General features: G+C 34.4%; 1 protein-coding gene across 1 annotated transcript in view; it reads left to right on the top strand.

Moving 5' to 3' along the window:
- LOC108598214 (frizzled) overlaps positions 1-14,263 on the top strand; it is a 78,989-nt gene extending 64,726 nt beyond the window's left edge. Inside the window, exon 5 of the mRNA XM_033293512.1 lies at positions 14,034-14,263. Coding sequence (XP_033149403.1) covers positions 14,034-14,263 — 230 coding nt within the window. The remainder of the gene's footprint in view (positions 1-14,033) is intronic.
- Positions 14,264-20,465: the final 6,202 nt, after the last annotated feature.

Here is a 20,465-nt window from a genome sequence, read left to right as displayed (position 1 = left end):
TATGTACTTAATTTCTAACTTAGAGCAAGAGCTGGCCTTTAAATTATTTAAAGTGTTATTTACGGAATTTCGCTTGTAAATTGAAAAACATGCACTCACTAAATTAAAACTACGCAAACAATTTGACACTAACTACTTTCTTAGTTAGAGTGCAAAGAATGCCAAAGAATTTCGCTTAGGAATTTGAGCAAAACTATTTTAAGGCACTATTGGCGCTGCTTAAAATATATTTGGAATTTATTTTGCGCCACAAACTTCACACACACGCAGTAGAAACTTCAAAAGAATTTTGCCAAACTATGCGCAGCAACTTTAACCTCCAACCCCCAAGCACGCACACACACACACACACACACATGCATAATTAAGACTGCTTGTAGCTGCGTGTGTGTGTTAGTTGAAATGAGCTAATTAACAAAAGTTGCACAAAAAACTTCAAACGTATCTCTCAGATACTTGCCCCATTCATCTTCATTTGGCATTGCCAACGATCATTTGTATTTTTGAGTTGGCGGCATTGCGTTTCCTCATTTGCTGCCTCAAGTGTGTGTTTGTATTAAATTCTTAGAAAGATTCGTCAAGGGCAGCGGCGCATCAAAAGCATTTTGAAGTCTTCTTCTATATAAAAACTAAAGCAAACGCAAATTCTGCGCGCATAAATATTATTTTGCATGCCCCCCCCGCCGAACTCTTCCGCTCACTTCAAAGAGACTCGCACTATGATCATTAAAATATGTTACACATCTGACAGACGCAAGTACAGTGAAGACTTTATAAGCAAGCTCTAAGTCTAAGAATTGCCAAAGAAATGGAATAGATTCGTTAAAAAAAATTAAGAAGTGTAGCGACTTAAAAAAAGAGACTGAAACATAAGTTGAAAATCAAATATTCCTAAAAATAATTGTATGTTAATAATTTAATAAAATATAAATTATAAAATAATAATTTTTATTCAATTTCCTAAAATTTCTTTGAATTCTTGGGAATATTATTTCCAATGTTATAGATTTTTTAGAGATTATTTTATTCAATTTCCTAAAATTCCTTTGGAGTCTTGGGAATATGAATTCCAATATTGTAGATTTTTAAGATTGAGATTAAAATTTTTTCAATAACTGATTTTCCTCAAACTCTACTAGCTTAATACATTTATTTAATTCTAAAAAAAATATAAAAATTATCTAAATATAACTTTATTATTTAAATTAAAATTGCATAATATTTTAAAAACCAGTATGGAATATATAAGTAAAGTTCTGAAGTTAAAGAAAAGACTTTAAGTAAATTAGGAAATTCCTAGAAGAGGTTATAGGGATAGAACTTTCGATCAAATATAGAAAGATCTTTGCTGCTAAAGTAGTTTCCAAAAAGAGAACAGATCTATACGAAAAAAGGCTAAACCGACATCACTGCATGTAAATGATGCTTCACTTTCTCAATTACTCATTTCATTGACTGACTGATTTACTCAGTAGCGAACGCTTTGATCTTTGTGTTTGCTTTAAATACGAAAAACGCCCAAGTTGTTGAGCGAAATTTATGATCGCTCACGAAAGTGCAAGTGATTAACAACATTCTAATGTGGCAAGCTCTGTATTAGCAATTTTTTTATTCCAAAATTTAACCCTCATTGACAATTTAATTGAAAACTAAATTTGAATTAAATAAATGTATATACGCTGAGATTTAGTACAAGCCACCCAACGCCAAGGCAAAAACAAAGCGTAACGCGTAGCAGCAGCCCGCAGCAATTCGATCGAGTCGAATCGATGAAACGATCAATGGACGCCTAAAATGGGAAAGAGGCAAACGCTTGATTTAATTGAAAGCTGAAACTCAATCGAACGTTTGTTTGAACGCGCACTAGACAAACACACACAGCTACATTTATTAACTGTGTGTGTGTGTGTGTGTGTGTGTGAGATCGCTTGATCAACATCAAACAAATGACCGACTCAATGGCTTGATTAATGTGCGCCACATCAATCAGCTAACTTGACGAGCTGTGGGGCGGGGGTGTGAGTCGAGTCGGCGGTTTTAAAATAAACATAACAAACTTTAGACAAACGTTTGAAGTTGCTGCGACGCAGACATAACTGTAAATAGATTTAGTTATTGCAATCTCGCGCCCACTAGCATTTAGTTCAAACTTCGCAGCTCTCGTTTGCTGTTGCCCTCTGCCTTGTCAAAATAAATGAACCACATAAATCGAGCATCGAGCGCTGGCTCTGTCTCTGTCTCTGTCTCTGTCTCTTATATATACAAAGCCGATCTCTACGCCTGACGACTGATCGCATCAGCGAGACCCCAAAACCAAAACCCAAACAGCGAGCTCAACAAACTGCAATGGCCACAAATAAACAACCAGAGTTTGCTTAGTTTAAAGATCACGATCTTTCACAGCCATGAAAGCGTTTGCCAAAATGAGCAACGAACAAAACACAGCAACAGCAACAGCAACAAAAACAAATCACGTTTGTGGTCTTGACTTTAGACACCCAAACATACAAAAAAAAAAACAACAACGCGGACCAATCGTAATAGCTATAAAACGAAAAAAAAAATCATTTAAATAGCAAACTTTAAAGCGAGCTAGAGTACCCAAAAAGACAACAAAACATAGAAAAAGGCAGCAGAACAAAGAAAAGGGAAACATTTGTTTATGGGGGTGACGTAGTAATCAAATAAAAAATCCAAACAGCTAAGCGAGAAGTAAAATTTAAAAAGGGGGAGCGTGCGTGTGTGTAAATTGAATTGTTTGGCTTAGACAATGCCACAAATAATTGGCTGCAGCTAGCGCATAAGCAAAAGCAGCAATTCTAAACTACAAATACACTTTGCTTTGCTTTATAATAATATAAAACATTTAATTAAGTTGGCGCAATAAAAAGCAACAATAACTTTTTTTTAAAAGCTGCTGCTAACACATTGTAAACGCTGCTTGCCTCATTGTGCTGCCCACGGCAAGTGGAACTTAGATTATTTTTATTTTAAGCCTCTAATTTTAAATAACTAATATATAAATGCGATATAGTAATTGATTTGTCAGATTGAGTTTCTGGTTGAAGACAGATTTTAATTCGTAACTAGTTAAGCAAAATAAATATAGATTAGTTTTAATGAAGCTGAACTTTAAAGTTTAAATGCTTCGTAAGGAAAAAATTGTTTTCAATTTTGTACACAATTCTTAAAGTTGGTAAATATTTTTAAGCCTATGTGTTTATATTTTAAGACAACAAAATCTGTAGCAAGAAATTATTCTTAACATACATGCTTTTATAAGTAAAACGTTTAGCTATCAAATGAGTTATTGTGAATACAAAATCTAGCTTGAGTACAACACAACTCTCTTTAAGGCTTTACGAAATGTTATACTTTATGAAATTATTTTTAATTTTATTCTAACGATCACATACATAATTTGATATTTATATAGAGTTTATATAGATGTGTATATCACACAGTAAAAATGTTTAAAGAAAGCTTTGATCATTTTAAGTGAATTGAGCATGTAAAGCAAATCTAGAAAGAAAAACTTGTTTTAATATTTAGGAAATTGCTTAAAATCGATAAAAATATTGCTTTATATTTTTTGCTATTTTGAACTATAAGTTTGGTAATTTTAAATGGATAAGTTTGATTATAATTACTTAAATAACGCTAATTAATAAAATAAATAATTTATGTGGCTAGAAAATTTACTGTGATTTAAAATTTATGTAGGATAAATTTTCAAATATTTGCTACAAATGTCCAATATAAGCGCTGCTGTCAAATATTTTCTCCCTTTTCTTGGTTTTCCCCCCCCTAAACCAAAAACCCTTCAGAAACTTCGCGCCCCCCATCTGAGCTGCTCCGCCTTTGCGCGACGCCACCTGCGTCTTAGGCCAGACAATCTACTTGTTTTGAGTCTGTTGGTGGTTGTTCTGTTTGCGATTTGTGTTTGTAACTGTGTTTTTTTCTACCATTGCAATAAACCTGGCTACACATGCAAAGTGTTGTTTTTGTTGTACTTTTACATGACGCCGTGCGCATTGTTGTTGTTGGTGCGCTTTGAGTTACATGACAATGTGATACTCAGTTGGAGCTGGAGTTTGTTGCTTGCACAAAGCCAATGAGTTCATTGGTTTTTATATTTTTTTCTCTTTTCTTGTGGCTTTTTGGTTTTACCTGAAGTTGAGCTGATTGAAGTTTTTGGTGCGCTATTGTTCAGTTGAGGGCAATCCTTAGCTTCCGGCTTGACAACTCAACTAATGTAACTTTCGAATGGAAGAAAACTCCATGCACACGAATTATTAATAAGCCAAAAGGTCGCTCAACTCACCAAGCTTGGCATGCAAGGCCCCAATGTGCTTAACTAATTAGGGTCTCCATTGTGGCGGCGGTAAATCCATGAGAGAGCTGCCAACAATTTACTTAAGTCGCTTCCTACTCAAGGCTCATACATCATTTTTATAATTTACGTGCATTGCATAGGCAAAAGGCCAAAGGCCTAAAGGGCGAACACAATAAATGTACAAAAAATAAAGTCTAATTTTCCAAGGCATTTCCCTTTACCACAGCACAGCTCATCAATTTTCCACGTGTGATTTATTAACTAATTTCCCTGACGCATTTAAATGCGCATTCCAAGTGAGGCACGTAGCCAGGGCAAAAGGAAAGCACAACGCACGTGAAAATTCATTAGCAAAAAATTGCTTTCATTTTCATTATTATTGTATGCGGAAAAATCGCAGCTTGGTAGTTTGGGAAAATACAAAAAAAAAAATAAATGAGTGTAGGCGCATTAATTATATTTCGATGCCGATGGAGCAGCAGCTGTATAATTCCCAAGCTCTTAGCCAATGAGCCAATGAGTGTTGCCAGATGTTGTGGTTAACAAATAAATTGAAGCTGCATTAGCCTAAATAAGTTAATTATATCATATATCTTAATTTTTAAGCTTGACTTTTATTTCAGTTCACAATTTCACTTGTTTAGAAAAGAAATTTATGATCTCATATGGTGAAAGTTTACTTTCAAATTGAGAAAAAAAGTAACTTCTATGTTCTAAATATTTTATTGAAATTACAAATACATGTAATTTATATATTTAAGTAAAAGATTAAAAGCAAACAAGAGCAGCAATATATATATACAAGAAATAGTTATATAAATAAATAAATAAAACAAATACATTTTTAATTAATATATAAAGAAATAAGAACTTAATTATGCCAACTCACTATCGCTTGTAGCCTAATCTGGCACACTGGTACCTCTAATCAGGCGATTCATGTCACAAGCGATATGAAGAAATCGCGAAAAAGAGCAAATCCAAAATGAAAATATTTTAAATAAATTAACGGAATAACTTTATTCAACCATAAACCTTGACTTCAGGCTTAGAAGCTTGATTTCGTATCAAACAAACATAGATTAAATGAGAAAATTATGTAAAAATCTAAAGAAATATGAAGTGTTTCTTCCTTTATCCTGTTGGCTATGTAAAATTTTATAAAATTTATGATACATTTATTAATATAAATGATGTTCTTCAAATAAACCTAAGACTTCAGTCTATGAAGGTAATTAATTTTGAAAATAACCCAGCTAGTTTTAGCCTTCTATAAGCTAATTAATTTGAAAATCCCTGCCTATAATAAGCTCAAGTAAATTAACGACCATATGATGAAAGTTTCCGTAAAAATCGAGAAAAGAACGAAGCTTTTTTATTCTTATTTATTGAAATTTATAAATACATTTATTATTGGCGTATACTTTAAATATGCCTAACATTTTAGACTATTTGCTAATTTTATAAGCTATATCTAGCTTGAACTAAGCTAATCTGGCAACACTAATCTGGCTGCCTATAATCATTGCAAGTTAAGAGCTTCCGTTAGTTGGCAGCAGCCGCTCACTTAAGTTATTGTTCACATATGAAAAGCATTTAAATGCCAAAGCAAACTTGCAACAATGCCACAGAGAGCGAACGACATCTACATGGACATCGGGAGTTGCAAGAACGTAGCACAGGCAACCAAATTTGCTTGACATTTACAATGACCAAACTGGCAACTACTACCAAATGGTAACTGCCAACATGCAGCCTGAGCTTGCAACTGCTTGTGGATTGGATGTTCATGTGGCAGTTGCAGCTTGGTTGGGTCGCTCTCGCTCTTTCCTAAGCTACAGTAGCGCTGGAGCTGCTCTGGAGTGCAAAAAGGGGGCGCACTTGTGCCATTTTAAGTGTTTATAGGTATTTATTTTTATTGTTTTTTATGCTTTAACGATTTTTTAAGTGGAGTGTGCAGCGCAAACCGCGACAACAATGAAAACAGCAAACAAACTGTGAAGAAGTTTCAGTATACAAACTTATGAGATACTCTGTATATAAAATTTAGATAAAATAAAAAAATAGCGCAAACTATTGAAATTACAATACAAAGTAATTAAAATTGTAGCAAGCGTAATAAATATTAAAAGTGAGAAGTTAATATAAAAAGTTACTACTAACTATTATAAATTGTTGTTAAAATGTGTTTAAAAATTGGTAGCATTGGTAGTTTGTCTAAATAAAAATTTAAGATTTTGTTAAAACTAAAAAGTTGTAGCCATTCACATTTGGATTTGATTTTTGATATATTTATTTTTATATAAAAAAATCAGCAAATTAAAGTTTAATTGCTAACATTTTTTATACAATAATATTTATTTAGCTCAAGTTGAAAAATTAAAATATTATATTCAAATGATATATTAAATTTTACATATAAAAAAAATCAGCAAAAACTTTTATTTTCAATTTTTATTATACTAAAATATTTATTCAGCTCAATTGAAAAATTAAAATATTATAAAATAATAATATTTTTATATAAAAAAAATCAGCAAAAAACTTTAATTTCTATTTATATTCAGCTACAATTGAAATATTTAGTCAGGTCAATTGAATAAATTAAAATACTATATAATGATGATATAATTAATTTTTTATATCAACAAATCAGCAAAAATCTTTAATTTAAAATTTTTACTATACAATAAATATTTAGTCAGTTCAATTAAAAAATAAAGAGTTAAACAAAAAAAGTTTAATTGGTATTTGCTTAGTGTTTTTTGTTATTTAAACTCATAAAGTATGTAGCTTGCTAAAAGAAAATCTAAATGAATTTCTAATGGATTATTTTTATGATCAAATTGGTGCTTAATTTAAAATTCAGAAAGATAAAATGGCTACAAGCTGATAAATTAATTGTCTTGGGCTTGTCACAGATTTTTTTCTTAAGCTGATAATTATTTAATCGATTTCCAACAAAAGTTAACATTAAATTAACCAGAAGTTTGTTGCTTATGAAACAATAAAACATTGATTGTTAAGCTTATTGTTTGAGTTTAGCTAAAAGTTCAGTTGGATCAAGCTGATGCGTATATACCCCATTGATAGCTACTTAGAGATACTTAAACGTCAACCACACTTAGCCTGAACTCGTATGCAAAATGCGCTGACGATACTCGCAAGTTTCGCTTGATTTTATTTTATTTTGCATTTTTTTTTTGTTAAACATTTTTTGGTAGTTTGCTAGTTGCGTTGTTGTTGTTGTTGTTGTTGGTTAACAAGCACAACAAGCTGGCGGCATAGTTTAGCAAGATTTTTTCGTATTTGCATTGTTTTGTTCTCAGGGGTCGCAAGTCAGCGGCAATTTAAATGCCAAGTCGAGCACGATGCAGATTTGGAGGGTAAAAAGGAAGCTGCACAAGAATCTGTGGCAAGATTTATGTGCCCTTTGTGTTGAGTAAGAAGCTCGCAAGTTTACATTGCAACATTTTCGCTTTCGATAATGTTTTGTATACGCTCGTGGGTAATATTTCAATTAATTCGTGGAAATATAATGAGACAATGAAACAACATTAATGTGCTTGCCATACATGTCTATGTGCGCATGTGTGTGTGTGTAAAGTCATGTAAAAATTTTCCCTTTCATTAACTTTATGTGAGGCTTTCATTGATTTTCAATTTGCTGCGCGACTTTTGTTTTTATTGTTTGCACGTCTCAGCTGAGCACAGTCATTTTAATTACTTTGCGCATTTTTTTAAGCATTCTTTAATGTATTATCTAAATTTATGTAAAGTCAGTCAGCTTGTAATTTATGCATGTTACGTTCTTGCAACTTTTGCTGATGATTAAATTATGTTTAAATTTGCACTGCAACTTTTGCAAATTAATTATAAAATCGCAGGTTTAAAATTTGCACTAAGGCGTTTGCTTTATCGCTCTGACGTCAATGCTAAGCTACGAGGGTTGGCACTGAACTCTGGCACTTAATCCACTTGGCCCCAATGGAGTCGACCCCTTGTTAACGTTCTAATCTAACAGATTCTTACGGTTTTGCATATTTTTGTGCAGCTGAGACAAAGCCCCAAGCTTAGCATAATGTATAAATATATCCCATGTCAACATTAATTAGGGTCCAGTTCTATATAATTCACATCTAAATCGTAGGCTAAACATACACATGGCAGCTTGACAGTTTTTTTTACAGCTCGTGTTTTTTTTTTTTGGAAATTTTGAGCAATTAAAATGTCATCATAAGCACAACGAGACAGAGACACAGGAGGCGACAAGCTTATGGCCAAGTCCTTATGCTTGGCAAGTGAATTAGAGAAAGATTTTGCGGACTTTGCAACGCTTGGGCAATCAAATGTGGGATTGGAAATTGCTTTTAACCTTACATTTTGGCACATAGAGTTGGGTTCAAGTTAAAAAAGGAGCAAAAGTAAAGGACAGGCAGTAGCTTGCAGCTATTTTTGATTTAATAACTGTAGATGATAAAAGAGTTTGATGCAGAAAGTTTGAAAAGGGACGCAGTTTGTAATAAGCGCTGGGCTGATTAACACTTAGTATATTGATAATATTGATAACAATGCTGCAATTAAGTCTAACCTAAATTTTAGCTGAAGCGCAATTTAATATTTTTTGACTGTACAGCGCTTAGCTTAAAGATTGAGATTGGCATTAATTTTTGAATTAATAGCTAACAAATTTAAGAAAGCTAATGCATAAAATTTAAAATGTGCGTCTATTTACAATTAAAAATTGCATAATTAAGATTAATTGCAACCAATATATTGATAGTATTAATAGCAAAGCAACTGCGGCACCCGTTTATGTTTCTCTGAATATTTTTTTTTTTTCATTCTTTTGATTTTTATTTCGTTTCAAAACAAGCTTGCTGTTACCGCTGGGGCAACTTAATCTAGTTATATTTAAGGAAAACAATAACAAAGTGATCACGTGGGTCCATACATATGTTAACTAGACAATATCATACATCTAATATACTACATATATATACAATTATTTACATTTAAGTGATGACCCTTTTAGGGAGGTCAACTGGGTGGCATCTTTTTAAGCGTCTTCTCGTTGGTTGCGCTGTTAGTTGCCTGGCTAGTGAATTTGAGTGGTTACCGAGGCGTTCCACATATCTAGTTGCCAAATTTTGCAAATCAAATAGTATTGTTAGTATTTGAAAGCAAGAGGCAAACTCAGTCAAAACTTGCTGTTAATGTCGTGCAATTTCATGTTATTATTGTTCTCGGAATATGCTTAAAAAACCGTGGAACAATTCCAAGGTTTAAAATCGCTGTTATCGACTTAGGCATTTAAAATTGCACACAAAATGTTTTATAAATGTCGCTCATTTTCACATTATTTATGTTCTCGGAATATGATTTTAAAACTAAAAAGCAAATACTACATTTTTAATTTCAATTTTTAACATATTTTACATACTAAAATTTGCACAGAAATTAAAGTAATAAGTTCAACAAGTGTTATACTAAAAATTCACTTTATTGTTGCCTAAAATAAATATTTCTAAAATTTAGCTTGATGCTGATTGAAGCCTGTCAAGTTTCTATACAAATTATGTCATTCAATTCATAGAAGCTTGGCGAGCTGGGCGCGCTAGGCGCAAATGTAAACATCTAAATAATAATGGCAAATATGGCCCGCTGCTTATAATTTAAGCCGATTTAAAAACTGTTTGGCGCCAGTCAGCGGCAGCGTAGCCAAGCGTGGGAGCGATGAGACAGCAGCAGCAGCAGACTGACGGAACAATGGCTGCCATCAAGCTGGACAGTTGGTTGGCTTCTTGTCGAGAAAATGTTGGCCCAAACTCTGCTTATCCGCTTAGTTACAATTGAATGCGTTTGACTTGGCAACGTGAAGCGAAGCGGCGGCGGCGCTTAGAAGAAAATAAGACTGTCGCGATTTTTGACGAGTGAAATAAGCAAATTTGATGCGTAGCATGATAGGGAGGGGGGTGGGGGGGTTGACTGGCATGAATGTGTGGAAATTTCAAGCGAATCATTGCAGAGCTGTTTGTCAAGCAAGCCAAGCAGGCGACTAAGTGGCGCATACAGTTGTCGATGAACTTGCAGCTGCCACTGTTCGCAGCCCCCGCATGCCGCTGGCTAACTAATCCCCAACGAAGCTCAGCGACATGCCAAGTGTGCATTAGTGGCAGCTAGCCATAAATAATAGAACACACACACACACACACATACACACATACCTAACTAAAGGCACAGCTGCTGCTGGCCCAGACAATGGAGCCATGGCCATTACCGTTTGTTTGGCCAACATCCTTAGCCAGCCTTTGCCTTTGGCTTTAACACACACAATTTGATATATAGCCTCGCATTGATTTTGCCTGCAACCCAACAATATGCGAATAAGCATTATAGTGTCCAATTAAATTCTATAAAAAAAAAACATTGTCTGCAGTCAAAGTGCAAGCCCAAGCAGCAGCTTCAGCTTATGCCTTATAACAATTTATACAATTTCTTTTATTTATTTTATTGTGCCTCGACTTGTGCATAAACTTTTTATGGCCTCTCAGCGCCCTTTTTGGACCACGCCCCCCCCACAAATACAAGCTACATGCCTTGCATATTATTCCAATCTGTGAGCGGTCGAGAGCATAAATCTTGACTACAAGCGCCATAGATCATCACACGGCGACGACTAAATCGTCTGCATGTGTGTGGGTGGGTGGGGCTGTTAGCGCTTTGTGCACTGAATCGAATTATTAAAAATTTAACAAAGGAATTTCTAAGCAGCATTTTTTTTTATGGCGCGCTTCATTTTGTCTATGCTGCAATTTAAATGAAAATCAAATAACTAAATGCTAAATTAAAATTAAAATAAATTTAGTTACAGCTTTGCTAATGCTTAATTTTAAATTATTTAACAGCTTTGCTACAAATATTATGCGACAACTATATAAAAAATATATATAAAAATTTGCTGTTTGCTTAAATTTAAATTATTCAACATATTTGATACAAATATAAAGCGAAAATTATATAAAAATATAAAAAAAAATCATCAATAAATAATTTAGTTACAATTGCAACAATGCTCTATGCTTGCAATACTTAAATTGAAAATCAAAGTAACTAAAATGCTAAATTAAAAATTCAAGCAAGAATTCTTTGACCTAAGCTAAATGCTGAAAAGATTAAAACAAATTTAGTAACAGTAGAGCTATAAAAATTATGCTTTAATTTGCTAATGCTTCAATTTAAATCATTTAACATTTTTGCTACTAATATTATGCGAAAGCTTTATAAAAAATATAAATAAAAATTCCTGCATTAAAAATATAATAGCTAAATGCTTAAAAATGCAAGCAATAAATGCTAAATGCTGAAAAATTAAAAAAAAATTTAGTTACAGTTGAGCTATAAAAATTACTCATTAATTTTTGGTATGCTTAAATTTAAATCATTCATTAAATCATATATTTAATACAAATATTATGCGGAAAATATATAAATAGAAATCCAGAAATCCAAATAAATTAAAAATTCAAATTCAATTCAGTCAATCAACCCTCTAATAATAATTTAATTATAATTGACAATTCAAGCTACAGCCCTTTAATTTTGTCTATGCTTGAATTTAAATAAAATAATATTTAATATAAAAATAAGTCAATGCTAAAATAAAAAACCAATTTAGTTACAACTAAAAGTTCTTGTTCCATACGAAAAGCCTTGTAATTCTTTAATTTTGTCTATGCACGAATTTAAATAAAATAATATTTAGTATGTATATGAGTAAATGCTAAAAAATAAAAAGCAATTTAGTTACAACTGCAACTTTTGTTGCATAAGTAAAAGCCTTGCAGCTTTTTCTTCAACTAAAGGCATCAGTTTCAAAAGTACTTGCAACCAACGCAATTTACAGTTTGTATGCAATGTTTGCGCACACAATCTTAATCTGCATAAGCACAAAGCAAAGCTGAAAAGAGAGAGAGATAGATAGAGAGAGAGACAGGAGGACTGAGTGCTCAGGTACATTGTGGCAATTAAAAAGTTCAGCAGAACTTTAATCAACAAATTTCCCACACACACGCACTTGCAACTTGGTGGAGTCGACACGAGTTGGAGACTCTGAGAAAAGCGCGTGCGTGGCCCACAAAAATGTTTTGGCCAAAAGTTTGCACTTGAAGCTGCAGCTGCCACTTAATATACAAACAAGTGTTGGGCTGGGCGCATCGTCGTTTGCGTTTGCATTTCATTTCACACATGAGCAACTGGCAGCTGCCACACAGCGCTCTGCACTGAAACTTGTGGCAAGCTCGAGGGGGCAGCAGTATTTTTCATATGCTAAGCAACTTTGTTGAGCGACTAAACAAATTACATTTTGTCAGTTCGTAGCCAAGAGCAGCAGTCAAAGAGCAGCAGCCAACAGAAATTGAAAAAACGCACAAAATAAAAAAAAATGGCAAATTAAGTTGAATTGCTGCTCAAGACTGAAGCGAGCTGCTGCTGCTGCATGGGGCATAATTTTGCAGCAGCAGTTGCAAAATCGTATGGAAAAAGTTAAGAAAGTTAAGAAAATTAATTTGCGTCAGGGGCGCATGCGCGACTTGTCTTGAAAGTTGAAGCGGCAAGCTAAAGTCTTGCCATGTTGCAAGTTGCTCGTTTCCATGTTCCAACAGCAGCAGTGCAGCAGCAACTTCCTCATTTGCTGTAACATTTTAATTATGCGCGCCGTTAGTGGAGTTTATGTTGCTTGTTGTTGTTACTGTTGCTGTTGCTGTTGTTGCTGTAGTTAAATGAAAGTCTTGTAAATTGCAGGCGCAAATAAATTTGTTTGAAATATGTTCGGGTCCGCTCTGTTGTTGTTCTTGTTGTTGTTGTTGTTGTTGAGCTAAATGAACGGTTTAATAGCATGTATCTAGGCATAACAGTTAACACTCAAGAGGCCTCGACTATAACTATAGACTTTAATTTTCAGCATAAATCAAAGTGGCAGTTAGACAAGTGAAGCTTGGCTAATCAAAATTGAATTATGGGCAATTTTGCTAATAATAATAATTAAAAAACGTGCACAAAATACAAAATTGATAAATAATTAAAAAAAAATTAAAACAAAAAATTAGCTAAATAAATACAAACTAAATGTACAATAATGAATTAATAAAAGTAATACAAATTTTAATAATAAAATATGTTAATAATTATTATTATTATAATGAAAAATGAATAAAAGTAATACAAAAATTAATAGTATTTATAGAATATAATAAAAAATTAAATAATAATAATGAATAATAATTGAATAATGAAAACAAATAAAAATACGTAGTCTAATAAATAAATACAATTAATAAGCAATAATTTATAAAATTAAATAAAGCTGCTAATTAGATTCATATAAAAAAAGCTGAGTACATATTAAATAATAGTTTTATTTAGTTTAATAAATTATTTCTGATTAATTGCTTTCATTACATACACAAAAAATAAGTTAAATTCATATTTTAATTTAAACAATCATTTAATTATATCTTTATGTATTTAGCAGTTTTATTTATATGGGAATAATTATTGCTGATTATTTGCTTTCATTACATACACAAAAAATAAGTTAGATTAAAACTAATAATTAAAAAAAATAAAATAAAAAATATTTTTATAATTGAATTTGTGTAAATTGTTAATCTTAACTTTGACAGCATTTTGTGCTTAGTGTGCAGCCCTGTTGCAGTTGCAGCTGCCAGCGGCAAGTTTGGCACCCGCGAACTCCTTGTGGCGTCGGCCTTTGCCTATGCCAAAATGCATCGCCAGCATCGCCAAGATGTCTCGGCAGCGGTAAACTGCCTGCCAGGCCTGAGTTCCAGTCCCAGTCCCAGAGCCAGAGCCAGCTTCATGTCTGGCGTTGGCAATCTGAGTTCGTGGCACAGCCACGTCAATCGCTGAGGGGCCCAACACTGTGGCACGTTTTTTTCTCTTCTGCTGCACAATCAGGCTTTATTTTCTTTATACACATAGAGAGATTTTTCTTCATTTGCTGGGGGGTGGGGGGGACTCTGCTGGGCTTGTCAAGATCACAGGCTCTTGATAGTGTCGCCAGTTCGTTGTGCCGTTGCTGGTTTCATTAAAAATGATTGATTGTCAATTAATTGAAGCTTGCCAATATGTTAATAATCAATTGGCAATTAAACGAATTTACTTAGCGCTCAATGCAGCAATTTGACCTTTCACTATTTAAATGCAAATATTTGCGACCGCTTTATTTGTTAACTTTTGAGCGCTACGCTTTTAATAAAGTTAACATTGACTTTGGGCCAGTGAAAATATTTGCAGTCAATATGCAAGCGACAGCGGAAATTAATTTGAGTAATTAATTAAACAAGAAGCAGCGCTTTAAACAAGTTTCATGCATTTAAATTGAGAAAATTTGCAGCAGCCGGCAAGACAAACATAAAACTAAAACATTTTATGTGCTAAAACTTTTGGGGCCAACTAAAAGCGAAAAACATTTTTCACACGCATAAACAAGTAGAGAGACGACGACGAACGACGACGACTTTGTCTCAGCTTGTTAGCTCTGGCCCAAACCTAGAGACCAGGTAAAGAGTCAGACAGACAAACATGTCGAAGTAACAAACAACAGCAACAACAACAGTGCTTGCAAATTGTGTCGTGTCATGTAAAAAGAGTTTTTTTTTTTTGTTTTTTGCTTTGCTGCAGCACAAAAAAAGCTACAAAAAAATACAAAGTTTCTGCTTATTTTTGAAGCGCGGCCTTTTTTATGTATTTCACACTTTCCTTAGGCTGCTGCTGCTGAAAGGGGCTGGGGTGGGTTGGGACGCTCAGTGGCACTTTGAATGCAGAGCAGACAACAAAAAAAAACATGTAAACGAGCAACCAAAAGACGCTTAGACGCTTCTATAAGTTACTTAGAGACCTGCGCCGACATAAGTCGAGACACTTTTCCACAAAGATGTGGTAAACATTTTCCAAGTAACTTGTAAAATGCACTCGCTCGCTAGCGCTGTCTCTTTCACACACTCGGCTTCTCTTTCTTTGCTTGTGCAGCGGCAAAAATCAGTTGTGTAATATGAGACAAGTTGGCTAAAGTTAAACAAAAGTGGCGACGGCTGTGTAGGCCGCTTATGTGGCACTGTGGAACTCTTCGCAGGTCACAGGGTTAAGTCGAGATTATAAAATAGTTGCCGCATATAATAAGCCCCAAGCAAATGATGACAATGTGTGTCAGTTGTGGGTGTAAGAATGCTTAAGTAGTAAATGAAGAAGTAGAGTTAATAATATGATACTTAGCATAGCAATATATATATATGTATATATTCTGCTTTTATTATTTCGTTAACTTTAGACAATCAAGCGCTTAAGTATGAAAGCAATAAACAATTGAGTTCCAGTTCATTTTAGCTGCTGCATTTCAATTTGATTGCCAAATTAATTTTTAAAAAATATGTCAGGCAATTACAAAAATATTTTAATCTATTTTAGTTTATCAAAAGCAATTGCAGCACGCTAATTTTTGTTTATCTGCATACAAAGAAATACAAATTCTCTAATAATAAGCCAAACATAAACTTGCGCTTACACAAAAAATTGAGCGCTGAGTTATGGCAAGCCGCTTTCTCTTAGCAAAGATGTTTAGTTAAAGAAAATAGCAAATTAATAATAATAGATGCATATACATAATCATTACAATTTTGATTGTTAGTAATTTGCATTCTTGAACTCTAACTGCTGTTGCATTGAAAATTAAAAAGCACAGTTTATTGTTTTGTTTGTTCTTTAGTCAAGTCGATCACGCCCTTTTTGCTGCCGCAATCAAAGCGAACTTCCTTATCATTCAATATCTGCCTGAGCGCAGCTGAAGTTGGGCCCACGTGCTCTCTCTCGCTCTTTCGTTCGCTCAGCAGCGCTGCTTAAGCGCTAGGGCAGCGACGCCCACACGGCAAGCAGCATCGCTGTATGTGTAAGCTGCGGCCTTAGCTTAGTCCATGCCGTAAAATTAAATCACGCTACCTTTGGGTACCCACGAGAGATTCGGTCAACTGGCTGCTTTTTTTTTTTCTTAACTTCTACTGAATGCAAGTTAATTACAAAGGCGAGTTTCAACAAATGCTTATCATATTTTAAATGCACACAAGTTGCTTAGAAGTTAAGTTGGGATATTAACTATGCATGATCAATGTTTAGTAATTGAAAATTAAAAATTGGTGCTCAACGATTTTAATTATGAGACTGCTGCTTATGATTTGCATACGAAATTGCCAAAATCGAATTTTAATTGCAATTTTCGGTGGCACAAAGTCGATCACGCCACCTTTTGGCTGCGCAATCAAAGCGAACTTCCGTTATCTTTTAATATCTGCCTGAGCGCAGCTGAGATTCGGTCTGCATGCTCTCGCTACCGCTCTTTCGTTCGTTCAGCTGCGCTGCTTAAGCGCTGGGGCAGCGACGCCCACGATTAGAACCGTTTGCAGTCGTATGCGTGAGCTTCGGCCCTAGCTAGGCGACAGCTTAGCGAGCGAGGGTGAGTTCAGTTGACAAGTGGAGTTGAAGCTGTGAGGTCATCGGCTGATCGCTGGCTGCCGAATTTTTTCTTAAGCTGCTGCTGTTCTATGCAAGTGTTTATCATATTTTAAATGCGCTTGCACACAAGTTGAGCGTATTATCGATATTAACTGTGCATAATTTTGATTTAACTACCTTTACAGACTTATAAGTATATATACAGCAGCTTATAATTGATATTAAAATGCTTAGCTACCAACACTTTATCATATGTATATTATTTATCAATTGTTTTTAATCCTATTTATTAGATAGTAGAGCAAATCGCAAATAATTGAAATTTCTTTATTAGTTCACGTTTTAAATTAGCAATGCTTACACTTAAAAAGTTATAATTTAACACGAATTACATGCAAGTTAATTTTAACTAGCTTAAAATATGAAATTTAACGCTTATTAACCATATACATTTTCTTTTCATTGCAGGTATGTAAACAATTGCTGCTACTCTTATTGAAAAACTACTAGTCACAGTCGAGTGAGTGAAAATCCATTGTTCATGCAGCTAAATCTGATGAGAGCTAATTTATAACTATTAACAGAGTTCGAGTTATGTTAATGCATAAGCCATTGCAATTGGCAGCTCATTGGCCCATCAATATTACATCAATATGCACTTTGAGCAAATTACACACACACAAATACAGACTTGGGTGCAATTGAAATGATTGTAAATAGAGCCAATTAATTGTATGGCTCTTATTGCTGGTTGCTGACTGATTAATCCAACATGTTGGCTAAGCTCTTAGTAAGGGGAGTAAGATATTTAAAATGCAATATGCAGAAAATGAGAAAACGCTTTACAATCATTACACAGTTACCAGTTGTCGAGAGAGCTGCCAACTGAATGCCATAATTATGCTATAAATTAAATGTGTTTTATTTTATGGTCATGACCGCCGGCAAGGCATTTACCTGAGTAGCATAGAGCTGCACTGAAAGAAATTACGACAGACTAAGCTAAACAATTGTATAGTTAATTGCAATTTAAATTTATTTATGTAACAATTTTATGAAACTGAGTTAGAGTTTCTACCAATTTACAAGCATAGCGTACACTGTAAGAAATTTAAGACACTAAGCTATGCAATTGTATAATTAACTGCTGTGATTAACAATTTCTATTTATTTATTTTGCAATTTTATGTTGCTGCTTAAGAACTTCTACCAAATTTCGCGCAGTGCATGCATTGTGTATGTTTTATTATGGCTGCAGTACCATATAAATGTATATAATTATGGTTATTTAAGGCAACAGCTCTGTGGCCCTTGGGCCAGTCTAACAAGTCATTGTAAATGAAACCAGTTGCAGCAGCAGCAGCAGTTGGAACTTGCAACTTGTGGCAAGCAGTCGAAAGAAAGCAAGAGCAAAGTGCAGATTGCAGATTGCGCCGATTGCCTTTTGCCACACATTTTGTTGTTGTTGAGTTGAGAAATCGAATTGAAGTCGTCTCATCGTTTGAAGCACACGGCGCTCGAAATGCCATTGCTAAGGCTAAGAACTCTACGCAACATTTTTATAGAGCCCCCAACCCACCGCTCCACACTATTTGTTGCAGCACTTGAGACTGGTTTTGCTCAATCTGCCACTCCAGGCAGCCTGTCAAGTGTTTTGGCTGCGTCAATAGACCACACCATGACTTGCAAAGAGTATAAAAAAGAAGTAAGAAATAAAAATACTTAAAAAATAAATTGTACGAAATACTTGTATGCCACACCAAGAAGTCATAATTATTGCCAGTCAAGTTTTCGACGCGACTTTTCGAGTGCCATAAATTTACATAAAGACAGACAAAGAGACAAGCAGACTCTACCCTGCAGTTTCAGATTAGACTCATAAATTGTAGCTCAGACAAGTCCATGGTAGCCGAGTCGTAGGCTAAGTCTAAGAATTTACATTGGTTAAAATAGTGTCTCAATCAAAATTCCGTTGACAAGTCCACTTAATCGATTCTCAAATTTCTTCTATTGTGAGTAAGATGCAGGAATAGGCAGTAGACAATGTTATGGATGCGTCCAAAAGGATGCAGAACGTGAAGGTAAAAAGAAATTAATATGGCTTCTACTCGATTTTCTGGAAATACTTAGCTTGTTAGCTCGGCTGTCTCATTTAAGAGGCAGTAGTCGGAATATATCGTAATAAGCGTTGGTTCGATTCCCAGCTCGATGATGAAAAAAGTTGAGTATGATCTGTAATTTCTTCTTTTATGTAACTATTATTGCAAGGTTTGCCTAGTCAGTCTACTCGGACTAGATGTTTACTAGAAAACATCCACTGGAAAAGGAGCTTTAATTGGAGTTGTCGTCGGAACAGTCTTCCGTCTATAAAAAATGTATTTTTCTAGTTGATCCATTTAAATGTCCACTTTGACTTTTGCTTCCTCTACTCCATTTGGACTAGTCTTTCACTACTCCACATTACCAATAACAACCCATAATAAAATGGAATAAGAGCTTAACATTGAAATGGAATAGTTGAGCACCATTCCATTTGGACTGTCATTCCATTCCTATTTGGACCATTCCATTTCAAACTCCATTCACTCCATTCCATTTGGACTACTCAAGCGAAACCGCAGGGTAGATAAGTAAATAATATTGCTTTATGTGCTATGCCATAATTCCGTCAACTGCCTTTAAGTGTCAACTGATCATTAAAATTCATGAATTTTGCAGTTATCTCAAACTAGCTTTGGTAGACTATAAAAAACTGAACATTAAGTAGTGCTTGGGTTTAGTGCTCGTAATGAGGCAGAGCTAAAAACCCCAATTGAGCAAACCCCCACAGTTTTCATAAATCATAACAGTTTTTTGCATTTTGAAAGTGCGTTTCATATTACTGCAAATCGAAACCAAATACACACACACACACACACACACACACGCGCACACATGGGCATGTCATTTAGACATGTGTGGCAATTTGAGGCGGGGCCAATTAAGCCATGTCCGCTTGGCTTATGGCTAGAAGGCCTATCCAGGTTGGGAGGCTGTAAATCAACGGCTGTGTGAAAAATCTAAATGTATCTACGGGCGTTCAAGTACTTGTATCTGTTGGATACATGTTGCGTGGCTCTCGCGCGCAGGTTAAGCAGACATAAATTAACATTAATAAAGCAACATAAATAAATGGCATATGAAAATTTATAAATATTTTAAAAATAGACAGCCGCACATAAATCATATTTAATGAATGGACAGCTGGCTGGAGAGAAACTTGGGTGGAGAGAAACCCTTTTGTGTTCTATTCTGTTGCACTTATGAAAGGAAGCAAGGAAGCCATAACTGGATGCCAGCTCAACACAACTCAAGTGCAACAAGCAACTTGTTTGTGCGTGTTCTACAAGCTGTTGCAGTTGCATAAACAGGTCTAAACACAAGAGCAAAGTTAGTGTTGTTAAGTTGGCAATTTTATAGCTAGAATTGAGTAAAATAGAAATTTAAAATAGAGCAAGAATTTTGAATTGTTTTTATTGTAATAGATATTTAACTGTTTGGCGCTCTGGCGCTCTATTTGCTATATAGACATTTTAAGCTAGCAGGAAGCAATATACAAGACTGCTGA

The sequence above is a fragment of the Drosophila busckii genome, chromosome 3L (genome assembly GCF_011750605.1).
Source record: "Drosophila busckii strain San Diego stock center, stock number 13000-0081.31 chromosome 3L, ASM1175060v1, whole genome shotgun sequence".
Taxonomy (NCBI): Eukaryota; Metazoa; Arthropoda; class Insecta; order Diptera; family Drosophilidae; genus Drosophila; species Drosophila busckii.
This window is presented reverse-complemented; position numbering and strand designations above follow the sequence as displayed.